This window comes from Corticium candelabrum, chromosome 1 (genome assembly GCF_963422355.1).
Source record: "Corticium candelabrum chromosome 1, ooCorCand1.1, whole genome shotgun sequence".
Lineage (NCBI taxonomy): Eukaryota > Metazoa > Porifera > Homoscleromorpha > Homosclerophorida > Plakinidae > Corticium > Corticium candelabrum.
Genome location: NC_085085.1, coordinates 10,707,920 through 10,728,677, shown reverse-complemented (window position 1 = coordinate 10,728,677; position 20,758 = coordinate 10,707,920). Strand labels below are relative to the sequence as shown.

The 20,758-nt window shown below is 40.9% G+C and overlaps 4 protein-coding genes across 7 annotated transcripts; 2 read left to right on the top strand and 2 right to left on the bottom strand.

Moving 5' to 3' along the window:
- Positions 1-18: 18 nt before the first annotated feature.
- Positions 19-16,749, top strand: LOC134193728 (transforming acidic coiled-coil-containing protein 3-like). 3 transcript variants are annotated; one of them, XR_009972102.1, is made up of 18 exons: positions 19-296; positions 365-526; positions 1,361-1,401; positions 1,469-1,551; positions 3,792-3,865; positions 3,926-3,995; positions 4,066-4,141; positions 4,204-4,300; positions 4,356-4,499; positions 4,561-4,653; positions 4,844-4,932; positions 4,988-5,031; positions 6,238-6,293; positions 6,351-6,443; positions 6,500-6,606; positions 9,393-9,513; positions 9,581-9,760; positions 16,740-16,749. XR_009972102.1 is itself a non-coding variant. In XM_062662576.1 (17 exons), exons 1-17 carry the CDS (start codon positions 96-98, stop codon positions 9,647-9,649), a joined length of 1,608 nt encoding a protein of 535 aa, XP_062518560.1. In that variant the 5' UTR covers positions 19-95; the 3' UTR covers positions 9,650-9,766. The 3 variants fall into 3 exon arrangements, 2 of the variants coding, with proteins under 2 accessions (XP_062518560.1, XP_062518550.1); XM_062662576.1 differs by lacking the exon at positions 16,740-16,749 and having other exon boundaries at positions 365-514; positions 9,581-9,766; XM_062662566.1 differs by lacking the exon at positions 16,740-16,749 and having other exon boundaries at positions 9,581-9,766.
- LOC134188230 (sideroflexin-5-like) lies at positions 11,314-13,786 on the bottom strand. 2 transcript variants are annotated; one of them, XM_062656429.1, is made up of 13 exons: positions 13,654-13,786; positions 13,351-13,419; positions 13,110-13,187; positions 13,020-13,046; positions 12,882-12,962; positions 12,765-12,818; positions 12,586-12,642; positions 12,464-12,529; positions 12,303-12,393; positions 12,130-12,245; positions 11,962-12,047; positions 11,786-11,903; positions 11,314-11,725 (listed from the first exon to the last, which is right to left on the bottom strand). In XM_062656429.1, the coding sequence occupies exons 1-13, from the start codon at positions 13,699-13,701 to the stop codon at positions 11,648-11,650; spliced, it is 969 nt and encodes a 322-aa protein (XP_062512413.1). In that variant the 5' UTR covers positions 13,702-13,786; the 3' UTR covers positions 11,314-11,647. The 2 variants fall into 2 exon arrangements, with proteins under 2 accessions (XP_062512413.1, XP_062512419.1); XM_062656435.1 differs by lacking the exon at positions 13,654-13,786 and adding an exon at positions 13,490-13,537.
- On the bottom strand, positions 16,220-17,840 carry LOC134193771 (ERI1 exoribonuclease 3-like). Its single transcript, XM_062662608.1, has 7 exons — positions 17,709-17,840; positions 17,526-17,642; positions 17,153-17,212; positions 16,982-17,073; positions 16,826-16,898; positions 16,651-16,750; positions 16,220-16,575 (listed from the first exon to the last, which is right to left on the bottom strand). Exons 1-7 carry the CDS (start codon positions 17,781-17,783, stop codon positions 16,466-16,468), a joined length of 627 nt encoding a protein of 208 aa, XP_062518592.1. The 5' UTR covers positions 17,784-17,840; the 3' UTR covers positions 16,220-16,465.
- LOC134193759 (DENN domain-containing protein 10-like) lies at positions 17,808-20,741 on the top strand. Its single transcript, XM_062662597.1, has 7 exons — positions 17,808-17,881; positions 17,942-18,189; positions 19,107-19,414; positions 19,481-19,650; positions 19,702-19,740; positions 19,809-19,903; positions 20,494-20,741. Exons 1-7 carry the CDS (start codon positions 17,845-17,847, stop codon positions 20,656-20,658), a joined length of 1,062 nt encoding a protein of 353 aa, XP_062518581.1. The 5' UTR covers positions 17,808-17,844; the 3' UTR covers positions 20,659-20,741.
- The last annotated feature ends 17 nt before the right edge of the window (positions 20,742-20,758 follow it).

The window sequence follows — 20,758 nt, the reverse complement described above, 5'->3', positions numbered from 1 at the left end:
ACGCGTGCGCGACTTTTACGCGGTCCGATTCGTTCTTCCTTTGTTCATTAGACGTTTTCGTCGAGCAAGCTCGTTCGTCTGTTGTTGTTTTTCTGATGACCGGTCGCAGTTTGAAAGAGGAGAATAATTTTGTAGACCTACTGACGGGCGATTTGACGAGGACGAAGGACGTCGATCTTCTCGGCTCTTTGCCTGCGCACGCTAACACACTAACGGCGACGTTGCTACCCACCTCAATTTTGAAGCCATCGCAGCGAGAAAACAAGTCAACTGCCGCCGATGTGGATAAGCGCAAAGTTAGCCACAAGTGCTAGCTAGTGTCACTGGCTTGTGTGACGTGCAATGGATGTTGTGACTTGACCAGGTAACATTCAGAGAGGATTATTTCAAGAGCGACGAAGTCCAGGCTGACGTCGAACACTCCAAGTGGGGAGACATACGAGAACTAGACGAGCAAGAGAACTGGGCGGAAAGAAATCAAGTCGTTACGAAGCTAGAACACGAGGCCAACTGCGTGAGTTGTAGGGTAAGAGAGAGATGAGCAACAGAGTCTTCATGTGCGCCTGTTTCTTGAATCATAAAGAGTAATCTCTCGCACTCAACTTGCACCATGCACTGGCACTGATACTTACAATAAAGGCTGAGTAACACTTGACGTCTCATACCCTCACTTTGTTTCTTCTGTAGACTTAGTTACAGTACTCTCTTCAATGTACTCCCAAATTACTCGCAATCATACATGGTTGTGATGTACGTTTATTGCATACTTTATTTCTTACTGATAGGCAGTGTTATGTTACTCAGAGTGGAATATGTAAGGCAAATTTTTAGTCGAACATCGTGCTCTAGCAAACGAGGTTGAGTGATATTTTAAATTTGGGCATTCAGTCTTACTTGATTTCACAGTCCTTTCTTGTAATTATCAACATCAACTTTTAGTTCAATTTCTTTATTTGTTGCATCATGCTCGCTACTGTAATTATTTGATATCGAAATATAAACTGTTTTACGGTATTACACTGTAACAGTGGTTATTCACGCATTTGGACATCATCAATTCTATAATAGAGTTGGTGGTTGCTTGGGTTAGTTGTACAGACTTTGGTCGCTCAGTCATTGATCCCCTAGTATCCATGCAATGACTATTACACCTTGACCAATCATGTAGGTATGTCTGATCAAAGCAAAATTGTGGTCGGTCAACACCAGTTGATCAGTCAATGATCGATGACCGACTGTTATATTCCACTCTGTCATCTGGTTGTTCTCTTGCTATTTCAATAATCCAGTCCTTGCTCTCATTTTTCTTTCAAAGCCATGATTTCTGACCATAAGTATTGTATATATTGTTTTTGTTTAGGAAATTTTGTTAGACTTAGTCAGCAAGTTGCCAGCTTTCTTGTGAGTCGCCACTTTATTTATAACAGTACAACAGTCTTTGATATTTATGACATTGTAATCTTAATAGGAAGGACAGAAGCATGCAACACACGAGTGATGAACAGAGAAAGGAAGACTTTACCGATGATGAATTTAGACCAGCAAGTGAAGGTACACAGTAGTTATGTCATTGCACAAAGATATAACCAAAATCACTGATTTAGTTCACTTTAGACATTCTACAATATTGAATCAACATTATAACGTATCTAAAATTGGTTAGAAATCTTTGAAAACGTGTACATATCATGCACTTAAAGTCGCACTCCATTGTTCAGCGCTAATGTCCCCGCAAACTTGATTACATACATAGCTACGCAATCAAGATAGAAGGTTGGTCTGAACTACAGGCAAAACTGGATATGAGAGCACTAAATATTAGCAGCAAATGGCGTGAAAACAGAGCGCATACGATGGTCACGTGCAAAACATTCTGTGACGCGTTCTAAGCTAAGAGCCTCGCTACCATCAAAATGCTAGAAGTCACTCGCAAGACGTTGAGAAAATGTGCTTGTGGGTTATGAAAAAACGGGCATGGATGCGCATGCAAGGCTGAAGGGACCAACTGCACTACATTTGTGTGCTTGTACTTATCATGTGACGTACTTTTTGCTTACCACGTGGTTATCGTATGTGTTCTGTTTTCACGCTAATTATATGTAGCGATCGCATGTTCACACCCGGTTTCCTGTAAAATTTCTATTCGGTGCCTTTGACCTGAGGAAAGATGACGAGTTGGTTTGTGTGCGACCCGAACTCAACTTCAACGATGAGCTTGCAAACTTGCTCCCGTACACATTTTCCTTATTTGTGATGGTAACTACGCTTTGATATCCAGTTTTACCTGTTGTTCAGCTCAACCTTCCAACTTGATTACGTATAGTGTGCAATCAAATGTGCAGGGAGGCGTAGCACTAAACGATGGAGTGCCCCTTTAAGAAATCTTGTTATAATTTAACTTAATTAATTTAATAAATTTCTGTGTGGCTTGTGCAAACACTTCCATTATTATTCTGACATTTATTGAATGCTCTACAGCGAAGACTTCAAGTGATGATGATGTATGCCAACAGCTAATTACACAGAGCTCATTATTACAGCCTGTATTGGCCTTTCGCCAATCACATTTCTAAGTGGTTGACAGGCAGTTAGTAAACCAACTGAAACTCAGTCACACAGCAATTTCATAGTTTGCTGTACAGTGGCTTTCACATTTGGTTTTTAAGCTTGATTGATTAATGTCAGTTTGTGTTGCATGTCAACACAGGATTGGTGTGCTATCATCACAAGCTTATCAGACTTGTTCTGAACATCATTGATGAAACTCTGACAATCATGGACAGAAGTTGTACAGCAAGCTGTGGTCTCAGGAAAAAATGTCTATTCTACCAATTTAGTAGTTATTAGTATTATTATTATTGGTGGCTTAAGACTGGTTTACAATATGACACTGATGACGCTCGTGAAGACGATAGGAAGAACGCTGGCGAGGACGCTCAGGCGGGTGTCATATTGTAAACACTTGCATGTCACATCATGAGCGTCATCAGTGTTGCTGATGCTCAAGTTGATTCAAGTTCAACTCCAGAAGTGCTCTAGCGTTTACCGGAAACACGTGCTACTTATCGACAAATTAAATATCAAATCTGGGAGTAAATGTCCGGAAGTACAATCTATGGAAGAGAAACTTATCGAAAGTGTACATCTAGGTACAGCTGCTTGTGGCAGATCAAGTCACAGGAGCACACAGATGCGAAGTGCAAAAAATGTTTGGAAAAAGATCGAAAGAAACAGGGCTCCCAGCAGCAGACTGGCAAAAAGTGTAGATGCGTCTTTGTGACAAGTTTGTGTGAGAGAAAAAGAACCAAATCACAGAATTTTGTATTCATGGTATGCGTAGTGGCTTGTCGCTGACGCTCATCAAATGGTACAGAGTCAGTATTTTGACACCTACTCAGTGTCTTCTCCGGCGTTCTCATTAGTGTCCTCACGAGTGTCCTCAGCATCATACTGTAACTAACCTTTAGTGTCAATGTCTTTGATGTAGTTGAAGAGTGTACTTTCTGCATTATATTTGTTGATGTATTATGTACATTGTAGGTACAATGGGTATACGATATAGCTGTGCAATGAGTTTGTTCTGCCAACAGTAAATCTGTGTAGTATGAGACGATAGAGTCTCATCAATCTGCAGCGGGTGATTCAACATGAAATATGATAAAGTGATTGAAATATGTTTCTTCATTGTTTTAACTATAATAGCAGTTCTCTTAACTTTGTAATCCGATGAAATTCAAAGTTGCTAATTGCTAGAATCGTCAGGAGATAATGATAACGTGTTTCTGTTTCAGTGTTTGGAACAGGAGATGATGATAAGCAGTTTGAACTCGACTATCTGGAGTCGCTTCACTCTAGTATCGAACCTGTAAGTTTATGAATTTGCAATAATCTTGACTTGTTGAGCAGCGTCTCATTTTTTGAGTAGACGGCTATTGCACTTGCTCGCCAATCTTTATATGTGAAGTTTGACCCACTAGTGAAAGAAGAAATGCCTGGTAAGACAGTAGGGATTATTAATTTATGAATACTAGGATGGAAGGTTGGTGGACGTCATGTTCTTTTCAGATGGAGCTGCTTTCTCTCTAGCTATGGGAACTTCGTCTCCAGATGTTGAGTCTCATTCTGCAGTTAAATTGAAAGAGTGAGCATTTGTATAACTTGTCTTCAGTCTTGGAACATTGCAGTTGGTTGTCTGTTTTCCAGCAATCTACTGCAACTGAATACTCCAGAGAATACATCTGTTAAACGGCGTGTGCCCAAAGAGTCTATTTTGTCTCGTCAAGTGTTATCGAATACAAAGGCATTTGTCATCTTTTGCTTTGCAGTAACCTTGAGTTGTGGAGTTTTTTGTGTAGGACCCAGTGTCGGTTGTGGAAGGAAGTGAGCGTCTGCAGGGCGTTGATCAACTTCTGTTTAATAGTCCCAAGGTTACGTCATCAGAAGAGACAAAGGAGAGTGCAAGAGACGAACCTGTTGAGTCGGAGTCTGGTTTAGTCGAGGTAATGTGGATTTTATCGAATCATATTTATTATGAAAAGTATCCTGGAGTGAAATTTGAAGGTGCTGGTGTATACTCAGCTGGACTTGGAGGAGAGAGTTGATGCAGCTGTGAAGACTGCAGTCGAAAATGCAGCAGAAAGTCTGCAGGCACATGTAAGTAAGGCAAATTGTTACAAGGCAAAGAAGTAAGATACTTATTATATATAGAACGTACTGCATATTTATTTGGAATTTATTATTAATTAATTTAATTAATAATTGATTAAGAAACTGCTCTTTACGGAGTATTTATTCTAGAGTATTCTCTCAACTAACATGTTTATTGATATTTGCGTGTTTGTAGCACGAACAAGAGTTGTTACTGATGCAAGCAGAGGTTACAAGAACAGACGAACAAGTTGTTGCTCTGAAGAGAGAAAATACGGAGTTGAAGTACGTGGAATGCATGTGAAGTAGAGATGGTAGGACTGATCGCGTTAGTGTGTAGAAGTATGGTTGCAGATCACGAGAAACATGCAGCACAACACAGAGGTAAGTTAGTTCGGTATTGAAATCATACTCAAGTAGAACAATGAGGTGGCAAGAGAAAGTCGGCTGCTACATATTTGTCACGTCAGACGGTCTGCGTGTAACATGTCAATCAAACATAGATCCGTGCTCTACCAACTCAATTTAGGAAGCCGACATTCTGGCTTGTGTTTTTGTGTTTTATGTCTTTGTCTCGTGTCCTGTTTCTTACCGAAGCATAAAGCTGTACACGTTGGGATGTCTTTCTATATTAGTGTTATTGGTGTCAGATGTCTTCGATCTGGCCATTTACACTTTGTATATTTCCACACTAATGTACACAATCGAGAGGAGGTCACATCATACAGTTATTAAGGCTGGTTTACAGTACCTTAAGCAAACCGAGCGTCAGCCCAGCGTATAATGTAAACATAGTCAGATGCTGAAACTTATTGATTTACGGTAACTTGTCTGAGCGCAACCCAGCAACGTTTTATCAGCTGTGAAAGTGTCTGGCGTCGATCACGTGAGTGAGAGCGTGACAGCCGATTGGTAGTTAGAAACTGGACTATTTCCGGTTTACGTTACATTGATGCTTGAATAGAACTCGGGTCTAATCTATTGCCTTGCCAGAACGTAGCGTCTCAACGAAAGGTGTTTAACTTGTTTACAGTAGGACGCTGACATTAGGTTGGCATTACGCTGGGCTGACGCTCTGGCTTGCGTAAGTTACTGTAAACCAGCCTTTAACTTAAAGATATTTAGCAATACACATTTGTGGATATTTTTCGACATTATTGGTGCAACTGCAATGAGCACCATGGTTGGTTCTATACAGTCAGTATGATTTTGACTCTGAGACCAGTTGATTAGTCTGATCTCAATTGGCATATTACACTGTAGCTATACAGCGAAGAAACAGGCAGACTGACGCACACTAAGTCGTTACTTGGAAAGGGCACAGGAACATGTGTAACACACTTCACCTGGTTTGAGGAGGGTTTCACTATGAGTAGTTGCAGTAGTTCATTGTCAGTGTCCGATTGAAACCTAATATGTCAGTCAATTGTCAAGTTGGCAAAGTGATTTGTTTGGCTACTAGAAACTTTGCATGTTGTAGTTTGTCTCATGGGTTGACGCCTTCCGGTTGAGTGTATAGGGAAGTTGGCAGCATGATTATTGTTGTGCTTATAATCAGTTATAACATAAAAATATAAATGTGTTGCTTAGATTTGAGTGACTCTAAACTAGCTGATGTGGCAGAAGCAAGACGAGAGCGAGACGTGGTAAGCTATGCCAATGCCCGTTCTCGTGTTCTTTACTATACACAGTGTTTGGCTTAGATGCTTGTAGACTTCAACTCGATCGAAAGAGCATTTGCAGACCTGCTCAAACGATATGAAAGAGGAAAAGTGATTAACGAGAAACTAAAGAAAGTCAGGGAATTGCTGTGTTGTCGAATGGCTGAGATATGAAGACACTGTGGTGCTAGGACTGTGAAGAGAGAGACAAGTCATTAGAAGAGTGTAGAGACAAGTTAACTCGAAGTGAGCAGAAATATAAATCTATGAAAGCCCAGGCCACAGAGAAGATTACAAGGTAACGCTATGGTCTATTCTTTATGCTATGCTCTATTCTGTCTCGTTCACTTTTCGTATAAACGAGTCAAGGGTTGGAAAGCGGTATCAGTGATCATAGGACTCATAACCCCAGGTGCTTTAGATATTATCAGGCATGTACATGATGGGGGTTTGGGGTTGCAAGCAAGCCCCCTCTGACAGCTCTGCGCTCTCGTATGGCCATTGGGGCATGTGTATATGACCTATGGCTATGCAGTGGTTATTATTACTTTGGACGTTCTATGTGAATTGGGCTCCTGTTAGGCTTGTTCCAAACTTTACATGCAGGTAATGGACAAGACAAAGGCACGGGAGTCTGGAAATGAGGCAAGCCTCGTGTTACCAGAAACTATTTACAACATCTGGCACTTCCATTCCGCCAGTAGCAGTCATTCTTTTGCTGTCGTTTAGGGCAACTCATACTACTCGTGGCATGATAGCTCATGAGCCTTCTAGTTCCAAGCAAACGTTATATGTCTCAGCCAGAGCAAACCCTCCTTGTCTGACCAGCTACGCCCCTGATTATCGGTTTTCACTAAACTGTTTCCATGTTGGCAGTTCAAGGTTTGCTATTGTGTGTCGAGGACTCGGCAGCTTGTCTACTAATCGCTAGTACAGGGCTCCACATACGTTGAAAGAGTTTTGTGGCGAGTGGCGACCAAAGCAAAAATATGATTGCCGATGATTGTACGGCCTTGGATTAATGGACCACAGCGAGTTAAAATGCGTTGAAATCCCAGACATAGGCCGTGTTTCCACTAGCTGCACCTTAAACTAGTTTAGCTTAAATGTGTTTAAAACCAAGAAAGTGACTGTTTCCACTAGGAACTTGCACATTCGGGATGTGCAAAACAAACTATCTAGGAATGCCTTAGTTTGAAGTATTGGGCTGCTCTGTTGCTAAGTCAGGGCAACTGTTGGTTGTAACTGATTCAGCATCTGGTAGTAGGAATTTGCATGATGATGACCAAGGACACCATCTTCTCTCTCTCTCTCTCTCTCTCTCTCTCTCTCTCTCTCTCTCTCTCTCTCTCAGTAGCTGCTGATATCCTTCCCTTAGTTAACGACCCTTACATCTTTTAACGCAATCCTATCCCAGCAAAATAGTCAATATCATCAAAACGACGTTGTCAGAAGCCATCTAAACAAGCGTGCTACTGTCACGTGACAGTTAACCTAAACCACTTTGCTAAACCTACTTTGAAAGTGGTTTAGGTTTAAAATATAACTGGTACAGTGCAAGTGGAAACAGGTCAATTCTTGAACCAGTTTAGGTGCTAGTGGAAACGCGGCCATAGCTGCACACAACAGCACCTACTGTTAGAAGTTGTAGAAAGCTAAGCATTTAACATGGACTTACAGTAGTACTAGACATAGAAGTTAAAGATACAGTCGAGTGGAGCATCAGTGGGATAAAGTGATCTCGTAATGACGTCCACGGGAAACTATCTTGCGCTGGGGTTGACGAGCTGACCAGGAACGAACGACATGATGTCAGTGATGAGAAGAGCAGACGACAAGTCGGCTGCAATTACATTCAGAGCGCTACACCTTTTTAACTATTGGGCAATTGGTTAATTAGGACTTCCAAGTTCAATCAGTAACTGAGTCATGTGAGTGTAATCACCTGGATTGACCGAAATACATGCAGGATGTGTCCTTTTATGAGTGTATTCGTTTGGGACCTTTCTAGAAACAGATAGAGTGGAAAGACCTGCTAGCGTGTTCGATTGGGCATCTTTCTCTTTCTGGATAGAATGAACAGTTTCCCAAACCATTCCATAAAGGGATAGACTGGAAAGGTATTTACGCTGTTCGATTGATTACTTTTTTGTTTCTGAAAAAGGATCAAGCGGATAGACTTTCCGACCTCTCCTGCCATTAATACGTTAGAAAGGATAGAAAAAGCACCTAGACATGAAACTTGCGTCTCTACTTGCTTGACCTTCCAAATCTACACGCTCACTTAGCCTAGCATTCCAGACCAGTATGTGTGCTTATTCTGAGTTGCCGCGCAAAAGTTTCAAAGAATGGCAGCTGATTTCTTGTGTTTGGCAGAAGGAACTCCCGAAGAGTTAGTAGACGTTCTAACAGGTAGAAAAGTAGATGAAATGGCTCTGACAAAGAACACGTACACCTGGGGTGATTCTGACACAAAGGCACTAATTCTCCTATACGGCGAATTTCCCAAAAAATTCAGATGTCCAGGAGATATGGGAGTCAGTTGCAGCTAGAATGTATGAGACGGCATTTCCTCTTACTGCTCTACCATATTGTCATTGTTTGTGTTCTCTAGTCAATAATCTTACAATTCTTATTTAGAAAGGATGCTACGCTACGCATGCATATACCTCTGTTACCGTCTCATCTATCTCGTTTTGGAAAGGTTATGTTCGATTGGTAAACGTTCTTGTCTCTTTCCACTCTATCCAACCTAGCCTTTACCAGAAAAGATTGTTGCTTGAACAGCTTTACCACTTGCGTGCAAAGCTGCAGTTGATAGCTGCAATTGAAGGCAAAGCCAAGCCCGACCAAATAAGAGTAGACTAGATTGCCTCTGGCGACGTATGAGCGACCAGTTACTCACCTGCCGTACAAAGTGATCGCATTGGTGACCAAATTTGTCACATCGTGGAGTCCTGTACTATTTGTAGACATTTTAAACACAATCAGAATCAACTGGTAGCAAAGTAGATTTCCACTGTGTCTGCATCTGTGAGTCATACGGCACGGTACCGTACATGTATAAGCTCTCTCTCTCTCTAGTGCCCAGAATGAAGTTTCGAAACTCAACAAAGCAAAGCAGCTTGAAATGGCCGCAATGCAAGCAAATATGAAGAAAGAAAGCATTCGTGTAGCTACTCTTGAAAGACAGCTGCAGGACAAGGTAAGGCAAATTGCAGCGAGTAAATTGTATTTTGATTTTAATCGAGTACTCGGGAATGTTGCGCCAGGGAAAGGAGATACAAGAGTTGTCTTCTATATGTGAAGACCTCATGAAAACGATGAATCAAAATCAATGATTGTGACTGCACTGAGTGTAATGCACAATTTAGGTTGACCGATAAACATGCTCTTAATTACCGTTGTGTATATATAATTGTGGTGTTTGAATGGTGATAATTTGTTTTGCATGTTGATCTGGTCTGAATTGTTTTGCACCATCATGTCAGTTATTGTGTTAGATATGTACCGTACTGGAGCTTGAGTACCAGGATGTAGTAGCTGAGATAGAAAGTTTGTGATGGTGCATGTTTAAATGCCTACAATTTACTGTAGAAACCATCAAGTGAGGTGAGGTGAGATGAGGTCAGAAGTGGTGTTGCACAGAAACGTTTACTTTGACATACATGTATATGACTGGGATTTCGGATAAGGAAAGATGACGAGGGTGGGTTAGGATATTTGATTGGGATACTTCCTATTCCAGAGAGCTTGTAAAGGCTTTCCGTCCTTTCCATTCTCCATCCTGGAAGGACAGAAAGAAAAGTTGGAAAACAGAATCACGTACAGTCATTTAAAACGTTCTGGAAGAAAATCGGAAAAAGTCAGTGAGCAAACTGCAGTCGAGAGGAGCCAATAAGCATCTAACAGGTGGTGCAGTACAATGGCCGAGTACAAATAAATGTGTGGAAGAATGGCTTAGCTATATTTGTGATTCTGCAATGCTAGCATTCTGATTCACTCATTTGCCTTTATGGCATACGTAAATGTATGTATTGACGTCATCGAACAGTAACCCTATTGCTACAGCCGCTTGCATCATTGTTTTGCATGTGTGTAATACATGCCACTTTTCCTCATTCAAACAACTTACTGTTCTCTCTATCTGGTCTTTCTTCCTTTTTCGAGAAAGCCCCAATCGAATACGTCCTTTGAATGGAACCTAGTTCTCTAATGTGCTCTTGCACGTGTTTGTCCACATTTCCTGTGTCTGGAAACGATATACGTATACTACTAGTATAACATGTTATTTTCGGTGTTATTCGGTAAATTCGGTGTGACGTTTCTTTACTTAAATTAAGATAACCCCTAAAATTTTCTAAGTGCTGTACTTCACATGCAGAAGGTGCCGATAAAATGGAAGTAATCTGGATACATCACAGACTCTTGGAAGTTTTGTTGCTCGTAGTAATGAGAACTGCTTGCTTGGAGGAACGAGTTACCTTAGCAGCAACCCACAAGCAAGAGAGCTACCTCATCCCCGGGCATTCGCCTCGCTCCTCCACGTAGTGCTCGTGCATCACATGACTACTTATGTAGGCTGTCGGATCGGGAGAACGCCTAGTCATGTGAAGCGCGAGCGCTGCACGGAGGAGCGAGGCGAATGCCCGGGGATGAGGCTATGTTCATGACACCATATGTAGTGGGGCAAGTGTGTACTAGATCTCATGTGTGGCCCAAATCTCCTACTTCTGCCACACCAAATCTGCCTTGTCTTACCGAAATTATGTTACACTGAAAGGTATTTGCTTCTGAAATACCGATATTTTAAAACGCCAAAATAACACGCTAGACAGTAACTTGGAGGCATGAAGGCACGTAATTGGATGGGTATCAGTTAAATCGCAAGTACTTCACAGGAGACAAAGACAAACGACAAACTTGTGACAACTTATCTATTGTTTGTTTTGCAGACTAGCTAGGGTCAGGTGTTAGCATGTTGTATATAGTACCCGAGTTCCAATCTATTTGTGTATTCAATTAATGCACCGACGGTGTACAATGTCCCATCACAAGCAGGATGTGTTTGTACTACATGTGGCAATGTAGGACAATAGCTAGACAGGCAATCACACAATTTTGTAAGCTGGGGCACAAATATGGCAAAATACTAAAATTTCAGACACTGATTTGGCTAATACACACTATTCATTTAATTAGTAATTGTAAATTGAGAGCAGCACCTGTAGCTAAAATAAGAGCCCCATGCTCGAATTGTGCTTGCTGTAAGTCCAAGTCAATGACACAACAGTATCCCATTGGGCTTTATTCATCCAAATACGGTAGTCATCTGATCATCACAGACCTTTATTGTAATAGAGCACGTCATCACTGCATTGTTCTCGAATGTTGTCCTCCAGTTGTGATCTCCTGATCTGAAATTCAGACAAACCTCACGCTGCACTGCAGTTAGTCTAAAGCACATACTCGTTTACCTGGCCTGTTTGTGGAAAGAGACTGATTGCCAACGGCAGAGCAAGGTAAAAGGAAAGACCGACTGCTACGGCATGAAATGGCAAGTCGAGTTTTGGATATCGGCGAAGCAGTCGAGTTCTAAGAAAGCAGAATCGACATTGAATACAAGTTGCAGTCTTGGTAGACACGAACGTACCTGTGTAATGTTGTCATGATCAAAGGAGTGAGCAGCAGTACAGGTGCAGGCAAGACAGCTCGAGTGAAAGCAGTCTCTCCGAGAGCCTTAACACAACAGACTCCTCATCGATCAACTTCATAGCCACAAGACTGACTGAAAGTCAGAGTGTAGTGGTGTTTTTCTCACTTTTCTTGCGGCTGCCTTTGACAATCCCACTGCCTTTCCCTGACCATCCATGACTTCAATGCCTTGGAAGACTTCGTGATACCTCATCAGTACCAGGTTACACGTGCTTGCCAAAGCTGATTGATACATGAATGTATACTTGGAATATAGTGGCACGAATGATGCTTACTTACAGACAGCAGGAAAGGGTATAAATCGCTGAATGATGACTCGTGTTGTTGGTGCCATGCGCTGCGATTGTCTCACTAAAGCATTTAGTGATACCTGCAGCAATAGAAAGAGAAACACAAATGATTCAAGTTGCACTTGGGGTCGATTATTGTGTTTTATGCACGGCAATTCCGACTGATGTCGTGGTGGCTCCAACGTAACCAAGAACTAGCTTTGATGTTGGTGTCGGCTAGTGCAAGAAATTGTACTGCTACATGCCAAAATTGATTTCAACATGATACCTACCTTGCTCGCATTCCTGTTGGCATAATTAACACCAGCATTGTGACTTTGATTTATCCACTACACACACACACACACACACACACACACACACACACACACACACACACACACACACACCACACATCCACAAGTCAATCATCCTTACAGAGAATATCGAACGATGCAACTCATTGTGTTACCTGCCAGAATGCGATGCTAGCTAAGCCTTGACTTGGCAGGAGGAGTCCAACAACCTAAGTGAGTATCCAATGTTTACTTACAGTCGGACAACAGCAGTTAGGTAGTTGGCACGTTACGATGGGTATTCCAAATGGCACAAAGCCAGACATTCTAAAAGGCATAAAGAGTTCCTCTCCGGTGTCTGGGTGAATGATCGCCTACATAAACAGAGCGAATAGCAATCGGTAACATTATTGTCTGTAACTATGATCTACCTGGACGACTTTCTGGGCCTCCCACAGCTGCATTCAAGAAACATGTTTGCAAGTGAACACTCAGATAGATGATGAGCAACATGTGTACACCTCTCTGTTGGTCACATTTGGACCGATGCTGTCAGCCCTGTATTCCTCAAGCAAACTCCTGCATTCTGTCAGTTTTTTCTAAACATCACGACATTTAATCAACATTAACTAACAAACTTAGGTCCTAATATTGAGGACAGACATCCAGATGCAACTAAACATAACACAAAGTATAGTTTATGTGTTATAAAGTATAAAGATTAAAATTTTTATATTTTAATTTTAATTCTTTTTGACTTACGTCGCTAGTGAATAGCGTTCTAGGGTCGATGATATCCAGAAAGTGCCTGAACCGTCCCGCAAACGATGTCTAGAAGACGAGTAAATTACTAAAATTTTACTTGAACGTCCACGTAATATGACATGAGCAGTTCACACACAAAATGATGTGAGACGTGACCGGACAAGTTTGGGCATGCAAGGTCTGACTTTGACTTGGGAAAATGACCTTTACGAGAGCGGGCCACCCGTGCAAACAAATACAAAACGGTGGAGAGTCCCGGTGACTGCACCCTGGATCGTTCCTGAAGCAGACTGCTCTTACCTGGTCGAAACGAGATCCGCCGAGCTGAAATGGTGGGTACTCGGCCATAGCAACTCAAATGCGCACTTGGGTGACCGTGTGTAGGCGGAATCCGAGGTGTGATTTCGATCTAAATTTGGATTGACAAAAATCTAGAAGGCACGTGAACCTCTAAATTAATTAAATTAACATAAATAATACTATTACCTCATTGGATATTAAATTAACATAAATAATACTAGTCTACCTCATTGGATACTGCAAAGTGAGATTATCGAGAATCGTAATTGTGCGGTACGCATTTGTGAAACTGGCAACCACAGCACGTCCGTTTGCGTGGGAGAGAACCTGGATAATATCTTGACGTGAGCTCGGTTGCACAGACCGGTCAGTAGATGCGACTCTGATTAGCTAATCAATAAATAAATTTTGTGGTGCTGAGAGATGTAGCTATAGGCTCTTTAGTTAATTAAATTAACTTGATAGATATAAAACGAGACCCCCTAGGAATTAATGAGCGACTGCGTTTGTTAATGCTAATGTACCTCCTAGAGATAATAAATGTTCGTTATTCAAGAGTTTTGCACCATTGCTGTGCCAGTGTGGTTTTTGCTTTCTCTGACTACTCCACCCATGCCGTTCCCCCGTATGGTGCACGTGACTTTGAGTGGAGAGATCTTCAGCTATGACCAGCATTTAGAAGGTAATTAGCTACGAGCGTAAAAGAAGGACACCACAATAAGTGGTGGACTGCTTCGCGAGAAGCTCACTCTAAACGGGCTGAATTGACTTCCGGTCTGTCTGTCGGTATGTCGCTATGTACCTACCTATGTTTGTATGTTTGTAAGCGTGTGTCACTCTCGGGGAGTTTGTCGAGCCAATCAGCAATCGTTTTGGGACGCGAAACGTAGGTGACGTAATACCAGCTTGTCAGCGTGAATCACTCTCGGGAATTTGTTGAGCCAATCAGCAGTCTTTTGGGAGACCAACAATGGGTGACGTAACAACCCCGCGCATTATGACAGAAAAGCCGAGATGTCGTAAACCTCCATTTTACGGTCAAACCGAGAAGCGCAGAGTAAAGTTCAGGTAATAGTTGTATGCGTTTGTTACTTTTTACAAAAGAATCGCAAAACAAACGAATTCATCGTTCTTCAAAAAGCCAAGCGAAGGTCTCATGGACCATGCATCTAGCTAGGCACCGTTGCATACGCACCACCAACATGTCATCCACGATCTTCAAGAGAGAAATATGTTCTAAGTAGGACTGATGATGAACGATCGACGTCGTCTTGCAAGAAAGATTCGTAGGAAACGTTGACGCTGCTTTCTTATGGATCCGGTCGCTAGATGTACATGATGTCGCTTCACAGTATTTTCTATGCAGCTAGGAGACGTACACCGATCTCTAGCTACAACGAATTAGCGGAACGAAAGATGGCGACGATTCAATAAAAGTATGATAATGATGTCCATCTCAATAGTTAATTAATTTATTAACTTCCAGTGATGCAAGAGCGCTATACATGCAGAATTGAGAATTAACGTGGATAACAAGATCGCTCCGTGCAAGAGTTGCGAAGCTGTGTGAATTGATGGTATTTAGTTAATTATCTTTAATCACATTGATAAACCCATGTGTTTTCAAAGAACTACCGTTTACGTTCTAGCAACAATTAAGCTAATGATTAAATAATGATAATAACAATAAATAAACAAAATTTAATAAATATACATTAATATTTACAATAAATACACGCACACGGACACACACACACTGTCACTTCTGTCACTTGTGATGAATTCGAAGTATCTATAGTGTGAGACATTGATTTAGCTAATTATCTTTAATCACATCAACGCATCCCTGTGTTTTCAAAGAATTATACATTCTAGCAACAAGATAATGATTAATTAATGATAATGACAATAAATAAACTAAAATTTAATAAAATTTGCATTAATATTCACAATAAAACACACACACACACACACACGCACGCACACACACACACACATGGACACACACGCTCGTAGCTCTGAAGCGACGGTGTAAACACAGCTTCGTTTACTAGTAGTGTAAGGGGATTTGTTTGTGCTAATTTGTCTTGACACGTTCCTCTTCTAAATTCTGTAAAACCAGAACAAGTTTGCAGGTAACCCTAGAAATGTATCAATCCTATGATTTCATGTGGCTGTTGTAGTCAGATATGACATCTGCTCTCACATACATATTCGAACTAGCAGAGTCTCTTATTTCTTCTTGTTTGGCATTTGTGTTCTTATTGGTGCATTTCTGGTGATTTCTGCATTTTACTTTACAATAATACCAGTATATATATATATATATATATATATATATATATATATATATATCAAGCAACAATCAATCTTCTACAGACTCACTATAGAGTGCATAACTTCATAAATAAATTAGAATAGCCTTGAAGCAGCTTGGAAAGCGCGTACAGACACCCCTTTGTTACAACATGAGACGCTTGACCGAAGTATGACAAGATACTGGAGAAGAAATCTAGACAACGTGGTACATTATAGCACCTTCTAACTCTCTTATAGTACCAGGTAGTTTGAAAGCTTGTCGTCTGATGTGTCAGACTCTGCCCATTTATAGAATGTTAGATACACACAGACACACACAGACACACACACACACACACACACACACACACACACACACACACACACACACACACACACGTATGCACACTTGCACCTGTAACAATCACTATTTAGTTCTCACAGTGGTATACTACATGAGAACCAGCCACAATGTAAATTTGATCACCGACCGACCACTGCATGCACATCTCAATCATTTCATTGCTGCATCAACTTCAAAAGGTGGCAACGTCATGGTTTCTCTCAAATTGACTCCCTTTTCCAAAATTTTAATGAGAATTTTGGCGATGTTCTTGCTGTCATCTAAATGGTTTTCATTACTTGAGACAAGATAACACAGCACCAAAGCAAAGCACTACAGCATGTACGGTACTGTACCTATTCCACTGTGATGCCGGCCATCAAGCTGCAAGCCAAGATCATCCAACATTGGAACCATGTCTACTAGTTTTGGCTTATGAAACGTTCGTTGAAAAACCTGCTCAGAATGTGCCCAAACACATTCAACCAAATTAACACAACAAAGCGTATGTCTCCCATTGATAATTATAACCTTTTTTATGTTTACCCATTTCCTGAAGTAGTCTGGAATGGAAAGCTTTAAATAAGTGCACAGGGATGGAAGCCTTTAAGGCAACAAACATGTATGTAAGTAGTACATAATATGATTATGAATTGATTTATTAATAGTGTACTGTACTAAACTCACATTGTTTTCAAGTCCCAGTCGCCACAAGTAACAAAGCAGCTCTTCACAGATGGATCTAATAAACCATGACTAGCCATCCATTCATGAAACCTCTAAAAATTATAATCTTGAAACAACAGCCCTTTTGATATAAAAACAACTGCAGCTAGATCACGTGGTCCATGTCCATACCTGCATTGTTTCGTGCAAGGTGGGTTGGCCATCCACTTTATCTTGTGTAATTCCTGTTAGCTAAATTGAGAAACAGTCCTGAATCACACACACACACACACACACACACACACACACACACACACACACACACACACACACACACACACACACACACACACACTCACACACCACACCACACCACACACAGTGTAAAGTTGAATCAATTAAGTTCAAGTCTTTGCGTTGCGTTGCGATTGTGCCCTTGCGTTGTGCTTGCGTTGGATTAAAGCTTTACGCTGGAACGCGCGTTACCCAGAACATAATGCTGATGGTATTTTTCCACCAGAACTAATTAATTAAGTTAATTAACGTACCAGATACGTGTACTCACTTTAGTGCAGAATGCAGATAAACGGGGATGTACGGTAGGTGTTACATACGTATGGAAAACGTCTTCTGTAGCAAAAGTACGCGCATTGAAGAGCAAAACTGGAAACTCGATAACTTCCTGCTCAATCAAACGTCGTGAGAAGAAGCATGCGCGGACAGAAAGCGCACAACAGTGATCCCATACTTGAGGATAAACTCTGACTTTGTCGTCACAAGTAGCTTGAAAGTCAAGAACCAAGAAGTAGTCGTAATACGGCATCCTAAAAAAACAACTTAAAGTTTGACATTGATATCAAATGTCATAGGTCACGTGTTTTGTTATGGACGTTTCTGATTTGTTTGCGGCCGGGTTGATTGGTACGTTATTTTGTATGCAGGCCATTGTCATTTGTGGTACTGGTATCTTTGTTTTTCTAGAGAAAGACATCAATTCCGATGTGATATGGGTGTGGTCGTATCCTACTATTGAGGATGAAGTTCGTGAGGTAATCATGAGGAAGTGCTGTTTGTCATCTAATGATCGGGAGTCGGCGGATTCTTTGGCTTTGATTCCCTTCACGTTCGGCCATTTCGGACGCACCTGGTATTATGTGCACTCTAGAGCGACGGAGAGTGAAGAAGTACTGCAGAAAGTGACACATGTGGCTCTTGTTCTGCTAGCCAAGGTGAATGCATCATGTCAGTTAATGTAGATTAATTAATAAAATAAAATAAACATAATTCTACTAAAATCATTTATTGAATAAATAAGTTAGCAATTTTCTACATAATTTCATATTCTAGGCCTACATTCTTGCCATACAGGGCATTCACATAGACTACCCTCCCCGCCCCGCCGTTCCCCTGATTGTCACTCTGAAGTGGGGAGAGACTTTAGTGGACCGCCTTCTTTTCCGGTGCAATTAACTTTGAAGAGGTCATACTTCTAGCAGACATGGTTACATAAACGGCTCCTGGGAGCCGTTTAGTGGTCGTCACTTGTATCATAATTTTGTGATTTGTTAGTAAGTGGTATCCTCTCGACAAGTTAATTCTTCAATTTCTACGGTGTATGTAGGCCTATGCTGTAAACGCTTGTTGCTGCCATACATTCCACGCATGCTGATGATGCATTGTCGATAATTCCGTCGAGCAGCCTACAGCTAGCTGTCTCTACTCTAAATACATTGTCAGTCGCTTTGCTGATCTCCTAATGGTTGTGAAGTACTTTTGTGACACATTGAAACAACTCAGACAGCCAATTATGAAGGGGTGTGTAATGTGCCCAAGACAGTTGCCATGCGATGTGCAATAATGGAAAGCACTTGGTGACGTCAGTAGGTGATCCAGTACCAGTCTCTCTTTGGTGAGGATTGACAATCTGGGAAATGACGAAGGCGTGGAGAGACTGACTTCGAGTCTAGGGCATTTAAATATGTGGTTGACATGTAATGGCACTTTTGGACCAGCTCAGATTTGTTTTGGGGTATTAATTTTTTAAACTGGTTAATGTTGTGCATATGTTGTTGCTGATTCAAGGGTAGTGCTGTTTTGATTATATTACTGGTCGGTGTATCTAATTGGAAATTATTAATTGCTGTAGGATTTTAATCCAGAGAAGTACGAAACATTGTCTGGCATATTGCTTCATAACTACATGACTACTGGCAATGCATCTCGTGTAGCAGAAGGCTTCCTCAGCGTCTTTACAAGAGGAGTGTGTCCTGATCCTAATGGAGAGCAGTTCCAAGTGAAAGCATTTGATATACGAAAAGCATACATTGCTTCATCGATCAAAGACGTGATCAATGTATTTGGAGTTGAAACAATACTGATTTACACTGCATTACTGCTAAAGAAAAGAATTGTCGTGTTTCATCCTGATCTTGTACCGTTACTTCGAATTGTCAGGTAGGTGCTAGAGTGAGTATGTCTAACACGTTGAGCTAATCTGTTTTATTATTTGTTACTGAAAAGAGCTCTTCCTGTGCTGGTCTGGCAAAGGCAAAACTGGAATATTGTTTATCCACATGTTGAAATCAATGATGTCGAAGTGGCAGATTTGAAGTTAGCTGCTCCATATGTTGCTGGTTTCACAGATCCAGCTATCGAGAGTCACACTGAGTTGTATGATGTGTTTGTTAATGGTAGGCTATGCATGGCTGTTGTCTGCTGTTATTGTAGTTTTACTTTTTTAGTTCCTGGTAATTCTATTTCTGTGGCTCCACATGCTAAAGGTTTGTATTTTCCGATAGTCTAGTTGTGAGTTTTGTACGTGTTGAGTGTTGTGTATGTAAATGCTTAGAATCATTTGGAATGGGAAAAATACACAAAGAGATTGCGATGCAAATGGTGCAAGCTGCTGGAGACGATGCAACAACAGAACAAAGTCTTATCAAAGTGAGGAGAATGTTGTGTGTTAGAGAAATTGTTATAGTGGCATTGGATTATGCTGAAGGCTTTACTTGTAGTTTCTATACAGTAGCGTATGGTGACTTAAAACGTTTCAGGAGTCACGGAAAGCATGATCTACTTAATTCAGCAGCTATAAGAAAGCATAGGATCAATTACAATAGTTACATGTATCAGGATAATAGCTACGTTCAGGTAGAGATGATCATGAGTTTAAATCGACTTGGAATCTATTTTTACAGCAACCATCAATCTGTTTTTAAGAATTGAATTGTTTGTTTGTTTTTATTTCTTACTAGCTGGCTTGTTTGTTTTTTGCCATGGCATATTTATGATATCTGAGGTTTTGCTTTTCTTCAAGTCTGATCTCTTTGCTTGTCTTTTGCGGATTTGTCTTTTGTGTACCTTACTCTGCAATCCTCCATGACGTTACATTGCGTGTTAGCATTGTTGACTGTTATAATTCATACATACATTTATACATTTGACTAAATTTAATATAATTATTACTATTAGGTAGACTATCAATAAATGTTGTTGTTCGTGTTTATTTTAATGGATGATGTTGTATTTGGAAGGAGCTGGCTGTGAAGACCAGAGAGATTATCAACAATTTGAAGTCATTTGCTGATGGAACTCCTCCAAGAATTACTCTGGAGTTACTACGTACTCGTAAGATGACTCCAGCCATGGAGAATTTCTTATTCAATCTGGCATCCGCTGAAGGTCTAGTGCAATTGTGAAGCAGTTGTCTGATGCTTTCTTGGTTACTAGTATATCGAACTGGTGTTTCATACTTATTAAATTCAAAACTATTGTAGAGAGATATGGGTGCTAACCCTG

Excerpts from the sequence above, each read along its gene's own strand:
- LOC134193759 (XM_062662597.1), top strand. The coding sequence starts at position 17,845 with ATGGACGTTTCTGATTTGTTTGCGGCCGGGTTGATTG. Across the intron at positions 18,190-19,106 it reads CTCTTGTTCTGCTAGCCAAG|GATTTTAATCCAGAGAAGTA; the intron begins GTGAATGCATCA and ends TAATTGCTGTAG. Across the intron at positions 19,904-20,493 it reads CAGAACAAAGTCTTATCAAA|GAGCTGGCTGTGAAGACCAG; the intron begins GTGAGGAGAATG and ends TGTATTTGGAAG.
- LOC134193728 (XM_062662566.1), top strand. The coding sequence starts at position 96 with ATGACCGGTCGCAGTTTGAAAGAGGAGAATAATTTTGTAGACCTACTG. Across the intron at positions 5,032-6,237 it reads ACATGCAGCACAACACAGAG|ATTTGAGTGACTCTAAACTA; the intron begins GTAAGTTAGTTC and ends TGTGTTGCTTAG. Across the intron at positions 9,514-9,580 it reads AAAGACAGCTGCAGGACAAG|GGAAAGGAGATACAAGAGTT; the intron begins GTAAGGCAAATT and ends ATGTTGCGCCAG.
- LOC134193771 (XM_062662608.1), bottom strand. The coding sequence starts at position 17,783 with ATGCCGTATTACGACTACTTCTTGGTTCTTGACTTTCAAGCTACTTGT. Across the intron at positions 16,899-16,981 it reads GACTGGGACTTGAAAACAAT|GCTTCCATCCCTGTGCACTT; the intron begins GTGAGTTTAGTA and ends GTTGCCTTAAAG. Across the intron at positions 16,576-16,650 it reads CCGGCATCACAGTGGAATAG|ATGACAGCAAGAACATCGCC; the intron begins GTACAGTACCGT and ends AAAACCATTTAG.
- LOC134188230 (XM_062656429.1), bottom strand. The coding sequence starts at position 13,701 with ATGGCCGAGTACCCACCATTTCAGCTCGGCGGATCTCGTTTCGACCAG. Across the intron at positions 13,420-13,653 it reads GCGGATCTCGTTTCGACCAG|ACATCGTTTGCGGGACGGTT; the intron begins GTAAGAGCAGTC and ends CTCGTCTTCTAG. Across the intron at positions 11,726-11,785 it reads TCTTTCCACAAACAGGCCAG|ATCAGGAGATCACAACTGGA; the intron begins GTAAACGAGTAT and ends TCTGAATTTCAG.